Source organism: Dendrobium catenatum, unplaced genomic scaffold, assembly GCF_001605985.2.
Source record: "Dendrobium catenatum unplaced genomic scaffold, ASM160598v2 fragScaff_scaffold_651, whole genome shotgun sequence".
Lineage (NCBI taxonomy): Eukaryota > Viridiplantae > Streptophyta > Magnoliopsida > Asparagales > Orchidaceae > Dendrobium > Dendrobium catenatum.
In genome coordinates, this window is record NW_021319113.1 from 77,090 (window position 1) to 86,176 (window position 9,087).

Below are 9,087 nucleotides of genomic sequence, written 5' to 3' on the forward strand. Positions count from 1 at the left end.
TTCTAAACGCAACCGCCACATTCACGCCACTCATCTTGAATGCAGTTCTTGCCGAATGTCCAAGAGCCATAGACTACCTACATCAAGATCCACAACCGTGACAGCTACTCCGTTCTTACTCGTTCATTCGGACGTCTGGGGTCCGTTCCCCATTGTATCTAATAATGGTTTTCGATTTTACGTTTCTTTTATAAATGATTTCTCTAAGTACACTTGGATTTTTTCTATTATGTGCAAGTCTGAAGTTTTTACAAAATTTATAGAATTTGAAAAGTTCATTAATCGCCAATTTAACACCAAAATTCGGACTATTCGCACTAATAATGGAAAAGAATATCTAAACAGCAAATTTGCAATTCACTGTCGAACCACAGGTTTGACCCATCAAACTACATGCCCATACACACCAACGCAGAACGGTGTTGCAGAACGCAAACACCGCCACCTTATTGAAACCGCACGTACATTACTGCTTCAAGCATCTCTACCTCAACACTTCTGGGTCGACACCGTCCTCACAGCAAACCTGCTCATAAATTGTCTACCATCTCTCAATACGAAATTCAAATCCGCACACGAACTTCTTTTTGGCAAACAACCAGACTACAACTATTTTAGAGTCTTCGGATGCCTCTGCTATCCGTGGCTCAAACCCTATGCCACAAACAAACTATCTCCCGTCTCCCGACCATGCGTATTCATCGGGTACGCCACCTCTCAAAAAGGTTACCGATATCTTGATCCATCCACGAACACAATCTACACTTCATCCCACGTCATCTTCAATGAAGCCACATTTCCGTTCGCTCATAACATACCTCACCAAATACCCATCTCACCATCACATAAATTCATCCCACCTCTTCTACTCGTGCCAACAGCAAGCATACATTCATCAATTAACAACATTCTTAATTCCCCTACCTCACAGCATACCTCACAAAGCCAAACACCGAACACATCTCAGCACATCTCGGTCTCCCAACCAACCACGGACATTTAGACGGAAGAACTCACCCAGCACACCGTCTCAGAACAATCATCAACTACACCGCGTCATCACATGATCACCAGACTCAAAAGCGGACATCCTAAACCAAAGAAAATATTCGATCTAGCTCATCTACTACAGCCAACCGAACCTACATCCTTTACTCAAGCATCCAAATCAGCACATTGGCGCACCGCAATGTCCCAATAATTTCAGGCGCTACAATCACAAGGCACTTGGGAATTGGTAAATCCCAATCCTTCCTTCAACGTTCTTGGTTCTAAATGGACGTTCCGCATCAAATACAATTCAGACGGAACCATCTCACGACATAAAGCTAGACTCGTCGCAAAGGGCTATACAAAAGAATACGGCATAGACTATAACAAGACCTTCAGCCCAGTTGCGAAAATGCCAACCGTAAGGGTACTAATTCTTTTGGCTCTACATCAAAATTGGATCATCCACCAGCTTGACGTATCCAACGCCTTCCTACACGGAACCCTCTCCGACACTGTTTACATGAAACAACCACCCGGATTCCAGGATTCGCTCCATCCGAACTACGTTTGTCGCCTTAAGAAAGCACGCTACGGCTTAAAACAATCTCCTCGGGAATGGTATGCGACACTCTCAAATCACCTGCTTAACTATGGCTTCCAAATCAGTTCCTCGGATTCTTCCTTGCTCACATACAAATCCAGAATCACAAGGATATACATTCTCATCTACGTCGACGACATTCTACTCACAGGTAATTCTCCTACCGAAATTAATACACTTCTTTCTAATCTACACAATACTTTTCATATGCGCAATCTTGGACCACTTTCGCAATTTCTAGGGATCCAAACACACAAAACAAATTCCGATGTTATTCTTCACCAACAGCTATACGCCCAGAAAATTCTTGAACAAGCCAGAATGTCTCAGTCCAAGCCCGTCGCCACGCCGGTCCCGTGCAAAATTACACTACACAATCACAACAACGAACCATACGACAACCCACATCTGTATCGACAAATCATCGGCTCTCTTCAATACCTCACTCTCACGAGACCCGACATACAATTTGCCGTTCAACAACTCTATAACCGCTCAAAATTCATCAAAAAGCACTCAAAAGACTCCTTCGGTACATTCATGGTACAACCCACACAGGTATTCCCCTATCCCCCAACAATCTTCTTCTTCAGGGCTATACCGACGCCGACTGGGCGAGCAACTCTCAAGACCAAACCTCAATATCTGGATTCTGCAATTTTCTCGGACAATCACCAATATCTTGGCAAGCCAAGAAACAAAGCATCATAGCTCGATCCTCCACCGAAGCTGAGTATCGCGCTCTGTCAACCGAAGCATCCGAAATACTTTGGCTTAGACGGCTCCTAGAAGACTTTCACAAACCTCAAGATCAACCTACTACAGTTTACTGCGACAACACATCCGCCATAGCACTCGCAAACAATCCGGTCTTCCACGCCAGAACAAAACACATAGAAGTGGATTGCCACTTCATTCGAGATTGCATTAAGAAGAGTCAAATTTCAATTCACCATATTTGCACCAACGACCAACTAGCAGATATATTCACCAAGGCTTTACCCACACAACGATTCAAACAAATTTCCAGCAAACTCATAGCCACTACGCAGCCATCAGTTTGAAGGGGGCTGTTAACATACTGCACACGTGGCAGGACACAACTGGTCCTTTGTCTTGTACTGTTAGAATAGGACGTACTTTCTTGTACTAACTTCTCTATATATATTACATCTGTACATGGCTAAAGTAATGAAGTAAGAAATAAAACTTTTCTATCTCTACTCTGTTTTTTCTTGTTCGTGAAACTTTTCCTTAGTCTCTGTTTCTTTCCTTTCAAGGAGTCTGTCAAGATTCCTCTGTTCAACAATAACATATCAGTAATGGCTCTCGCAAACAACCTGATATTTTACGCTCGCACCAAGAAGTTTGATTTGAGGGCGGTGATAAGTCATGAGAGAAGCTTTTCGCCTGATCTATACTCTCCACATCTACACTTGTGCAAAAAGGCTTCTCTCCCCTCTACCCTGCCAACATTACACAACATAGTGGTTGAAATCTTAAACTTGCTAATTAGTCCAGAATATTCTCTACATTATGTCAAGCTATTTATACATTAAGCAAAATTTGTATTTGTGGTGATCCTTTATATTTTGAGTGAAGAAATTAATACATTGTTGGTTTTTCAAAACTCCCTCTTCTATCTCTCTTTGTTCTTCCAGCTTATCTCTTATGTCTTCTTTCATGATAAGTTCACTTCTTATGAAGGAGAGAAACGATAAAGAATGTTTGGTTTTGACTTTTGAGTTATCTGCTTTGATAAGTGCTATTGCTTTCTAAGGAACATCCTTTTGTTCAAATTAGTAGCCCATGAAATTGGAGAAGATGAGGGACTAAATACAAAACACTTTAGATGTTTGATGTGACAATACTAGTAACTTGCAAGTAACACATTGAAATATGAAAGAAGTTTTTGGAGTTACGAAAGAAGTTTCAGGCTCATATTATCAATGTGTTGAGAACGGGAGTTGAATTCTATGAAGTCAAATATCGTTATTCCTCAGTTGCTCGCTGGTAGAGTGGTGTTGTTAACTGACTTTTCGTAGGTTCAATCCTATTTTGAAAATTTTGATACATTATTCATTCTTTCATGAAGAATTGAATGCCTGTTTTAACCATTAAGAGTAGGTAACTCCAAAAATAGTGCTAATTTTTAAAAATTGATTAGGTTAATATTTTATTAAATGAAATATTTAATAAATGTTTTTAATAACATGAGAAATTTACATACATACCACTTTGTAACATCCTATTTACAAATCTAACACCTAAAATTTTAATGTTACATGCATACCACCCCTATATTATTTTAATATCAAATATACCACTTATATTTTTTTTCTATCACTAATATATTTCATTTCTACCACTCATATTTTATATGAAAATGAACTATGGGTGGTATATATGTAATATTAAAGTTTTAAATGTTACATATGTAAATAGAATAGTATAAGGTTGTTGTCTAGGTAATGTGAGACTAAGACTTCATTAGGGATGCTTTCTTATTGATTCTTAAAACAACTGTTTAATATAAAAAGTTACATTTTTATATTAAAAAAAATGCTTTAAGAAACAGTAAAAAAGTTGTCCCAAACGAAGCCTAAAAGTCAAAAAAAAAAATTCTCATTTCTCAAGTTTGCTATACATACACTATATATATTTAACAATGCATATAATATTTAAGTTTTATCTATTATTTTTCAATTTTATTTAATTATCTTTTTTTTTTAATTATGTTTTAATATTAAATAATATAATATGAATTTATAGATATAATTTATAACATAAATTTTATATACTTTTCATAGATATAAATTATATCTAAACAAATAAAATAAATTAGAAATTATTTATCTTAAATTTAAAAATATATATGTAAACTAATTTTATATTAAATATGATTTGTATTGTTTAAAACATGTGGTTTTAAACCTCCAAATCATTTTTAATTTGGATGTTTGATCTGTATGAGTGGATGAATTTATATTTAAGTTTAAGATTAGATCATTATATTATTTTATTAAGCTTTAATAATATTATAATTTATTACATCATCATTGAACATATCTTGACAATTATGTCATCATTGAACATTCTGTCATCATTGAACATTATCCGCCTGCACGCCCGCTCGAGTGCCGCCTGCACGCCCGCGCGGGCATGATGTGGAACATTATAGCTAATAGTCCTTAGGAATAGCTTATCTAGTTTGTTACAAGTTTCTCTAGAATATTCTATAGATAGGTTATATATGTATGCATTGTAGTAGGGAAAGCTCATTGAATGATATTACACTCTTTGAAGCCTTTGAGCTTGCCTTTCTTCTTCTTCCTTGGATTGAGAAACCGAAATCCTTCTTGCATGTCTAGTCTTCCGACGATCCACTACATCAAGGCAGCTCACCGTAAACGGGTTTTCGGGTTGACCCGACAACCTGTCCGGTCAACTTGAACCTGCCCATTTTTCATCACTCTGTCTAATATTAGTGACTCGTTCCAATCCAACTTCTTACTCGCCATCAATAGTCTCAAAATCTTGCATCACCAACGAACATATTGTAGCAAAAAAAATTTTAAAAATATAATTTGATAATTATCAACGATATTATATAAGTCAAAATTACGTCATCACAAACGAACTTATTGTACCCCAAAAATAAAATCTAAAAATAAAATTTGATAATTATCAACAATATTTTATAAGTGAAAATTAAAAAAATTGTCAGAAGTGGGATTTGAACCCACGCCCTCTCACGAGGACCAGAACTTGAGTCTGGCGCCTTAGACCACTCGGCCATCCTGACGTTTAATAGCAAACATGTAAATATTCATATTAATACAGTGCTGCTCTTAGAAAAATAATTTAGTTAACTGATATTTTGGACGAATTATTTGGATGGCTATAGCACTTCACAAGCAAGTGGCTTATCAAGAAAGACTAAAATACAATTAAATTAACTTTAAATCAAATGAAGGTGATATATAATTGCAATAATTCAAAATTTTTAACTATTATATTTATTTATAGAGTTAAGAGGACTATAGAAAAGAAAACACTTTAAAATAAATATAAATAATTCATTATTTGACAAGCATAAATAAATGCATATAAGTAGCCATTAATCTTTGAGGTGACTAGGGATGTCACAAGCAAGTACCTTAAGTATATGGTGAGTTCTTTGAGATGATTGCTCTAGTGAATTCCACAAAAGCAAATGCCTCAAACTAGTCCTCTAAGGGCATCTCCAAATGAAACTCTCGTTTTTCAATGCAAAATATAGTAAAATCAAAAAGTGTCATGATTCATCTCCAGTGGAACGTCATTTTGCCCCCAAATCATCGCTCGTTTCTTTTGCGCCTTTCTCAGACGAGTTCGATAGAGAGAAAGAAATGACGCAAGTGAACAGTGCGACGCCAATATTGGCATCGCACTGTTCAACTACGATCAAATGGAGGAAGCAATGGCGTTCAGTTGCGATGTTTGAGCGCCTCCATTCGACTATTTGCCGAATGGTTGGAGATGGTCTAAGATGAATATTCTAAGTAAGTCTACGAAGGCGAAAACACCGAACAAGTGATCAGTCCCTCATGTTAAGCAAATATACTTATGTGCAAGTGTTCCATGCTAGGGGTTGTGAGATAGTGACAAACATAGTTGATCGAGCCATTATTGTGGGCTTTATAGGTATATGGTTGTGTGCTAGTGGTAGCATGGACAAAGATATGTAGAAGACACAAATCATTGAATGAGGAGAACTATGAAAAGAGTCAAGATCTCTTAAGATGAATGTTTCTTCAAGTAAATAAATGCCAAGGTGAGTTATTTGCCCAAATTCATGTATCATATGTGCCCCATCAATCAAGCTTATTGGGGCCAACCCCCAAAATGGAACTTCATTAGGGCAAATATGTGACTATCTATAATCATGCTCCAAGAAGTCCTAGTCAAGAAGTTGCCCTTTTTTGGAGAGTGCTCCTCTCACTTGATTTTCATAAGAGTGAATATGCTTGGTGCCTTCAATTTATCTATAATAACACTTATGGTCATACAACTATCATACCACTTCACCGCACAATAACATATGAATCAAAAGAATTTCACATATACAAAAAAATAAAAGATTTATCTCAAACAAGTAATCTTTGATTTACGCTTCATTTAAAATAGCTTTCTTACTATTTTCTAAAATATCTTTCTATTATAAAAAAATTTTGAGCTATAAATTTATAAAGAAAGAGATATCCCAAATTGTGGCTTAATCATTAGCTTAAAAATAAATAAATATTTTAAAAAAAACTTATTTAATAAGCATTACTTGTTAATATGAAAATACTTGGCTCCAAATTAGCTCTCTTAAAATATGATACTTTTATTCAATTTGATTTAACATCATTATAGAGTATGGATAATTTTTTTTATTTTTATGTTGGTTAAACTCGAGATCTTATCCACATATAGTTCTTTTTTATATACAAAGCTTGCTAGAGGAATAAATCTCCAGACTAGTAACTCATGGATCTTAGGATATAAGTGCGCAAACATAGATTCAAAGAGTTAGAACCATATTCAAGGTTTATGTAATCTTTCAAGTTAAACTTTCTTATTCATTTTAAAGAAATCTTAAAATGGTCTATTGAAGAAGCCATTAGTCATCAAGCCTCAATCAACTTATCAGCCAATCAGACAAATTTTATCAAAACTTAAAACAAACAATCACAAAACATCTAACTAAATACAAAACTTGACACAAAATAATCCGCTTCAATACAATGAAAAAATAAAGACGCAAAAAGATCATCAAACAAACCACATTTAAAAAAACAATTACCAACTAAACTTGGAAAGATATCAGAAAATTGAAAGCTTTTATATTCACTGCAACTTGTCCAACAACAAAACATAACCAGGGGTACAAAGAAATTTATCTTGATCATCAATACTAACATAAACTAAATAATATTAAACAACTTAAATAATAAAAAGTTGAGATTTTGATTCTAACTATCTTCATTCATCATCAGCTGGACCAGCTTTGGACGCACCGCCAGCTTTCTTAGGAAGAAGAAGGTTGTGAATGTTAGGCATAACGCCACCATTAGCAATTGTCACAGTGCCCAGAAGCTTAGAGAGTTCCTCGTCATTCCTCACAGCTAACTGAATGTGCCTTGGCACAATCCTGGTCTTCTTATTATCCCTGGCAGCATTCCCAGCCAACTCCAAGACCTGCACAAGCCATACGAGAAAAAAGTAAAAAAAAATGAACCAACAATAGATCACATCACTATATAAAACCAAGGAGTTTAACAAAGCAGAAAACTTTAGCGTGAAATCATAGCCTATCGCAATATAAAAAAAGTTATTCAGAACCAAAGTTAAAAAATTTTTAAAAGATCAGCGCAGTAAGTAAAAAATATGCATAAGCTAGAGCGAAATTTAATAAAAACAAAAGGTAAATAGAGGAAAATGAAAATAGTTAAAGAAGCAAAACAAATCACTACAGAAGTAGACATCAAAACCAAATCAACATGCAAAAATTACAGCAAAAGAGAAACAAAGAAGCACAAATAGCCACGCAACTATCGCAGAACGCCTAATCTAAACAGGTTGAAGGAATTATGTCGAATCCTCCACAATTCAAAAACGAAGTTTGTTACGACCGGTAAAATAACCAAACATGGAGGCACTCATACGATTTGCAACAAAGAAGACCAAAAAGCAAAGCCATACCTCGGCAGCAAGGTATTCTAGAACGGCGGCGAGGTAGACCGGGGCTCCGGCCCCAACTCGCTCAGCATATTTCCCGGCCTTGAGAAAACGAGCGATACGGCCGACCGGGAATTGAAGGCCGGCCTTGCTGCTCCTTGAAGTTGCCTTCTTCGCGGCTCCGGATCCGATCGCCTTTCCTCTTCCAGCCATTGCTACGTGCGATTGTGCGATTCTAGGGTTTGGCTATCGGCAGTCCAGAGGTAAAGGTGCAACTCCCAAATTTATATTTATAGGATGTAGGAGTTTTTTGAACCAATCATTGGATATCTCGCGGATCGTCATCATAAGCCGTTCGTTTTGGATGCGTTGGACGGTGAGATTGAGCTAGAAATCGTAAGGTTCAGAAACCAAGCCTCTGTCGAAAGTGAGAGATTTTACTTAATTATATCATTTGAAATATATAATTAAATTATTAAAATTTGATAATATTATTTTATAATAATTATATTTATATGATATCTTTATTTATTTTGACTTTCATTCTGCTTATAAAAATAAATTTAAACAAAAATATCTTTTAATGTTTAATTGTTCACAGCTCTTTATTGAGTATATATTGTGAATTTGTGATATCTATCTCACTATTTAATTTAATGATTCAAATTTTTGTTTGGTGCATTTACAGATTTATCTATTCATAGCAATCATTAGGATAAGTTACTTATAGCAATCATTATGTTGATCAATAAGCATATTTGAAGTATTTCTCTCCTGTAGATGAACAT

General features: G+C 35.6%; 1 protein-coding gene and 1 non-coding gene across 2 annotated transcripts; both read right to left on the reverse strand.

Moving 5' to 3' along the window:
• Positions 1-5,315: 5,315 nt before the first annotated feature.
• Positions 5,316-5,399, reverse strand: TRNAL-CAA. The gene has a single exon. It is a non-coding gene; the product is annotated as a tRNA-Leu (tRNA).
• Positions 5,400-7,442: 2,043 nt separating this feature from the next.
• On the reverse strand, positions 7,443-8,573 carry LOC110103807 (probable histone H2A.3). Its single transcript, XM_020832654.2, has 2 exons — positions 8,324-8,573; positions 7,443-7,819 (listed from the first exon to the last, which is right to left on the reverse strand). The coding sequence occupies exons 1-2, from the start codon at positions 8,510-8,512 to the stop codon at positions 7,604-7,606; spliced, it is 405 nt and encodes a 134-aa protein (XP_020688313.1). The 5' UTR covers positions 8,513-8,573; the 3' UTR covers positions 7,443-7,603.
• Between the last annotated feature and the right edge of the window lie 514 nt (positions 8,574-9,087).

Coding starts and splice junctions, on each gene's coding strand:
- LOC110103807 (XM_020832654.2), bottom strand. CDS start 8,512: ATGGCTGGAAGAGGAAAGGCGATCGGATCCGGAGCCGCGAAGAAGGCA. Junction 7,820..8,323: donor TAGAATACCTTGCTGCCGAG/GTATGGCTTTGC, acceptor TGGCTTGTGCAG/GTCTTGGAGTTGGCTGGGAA.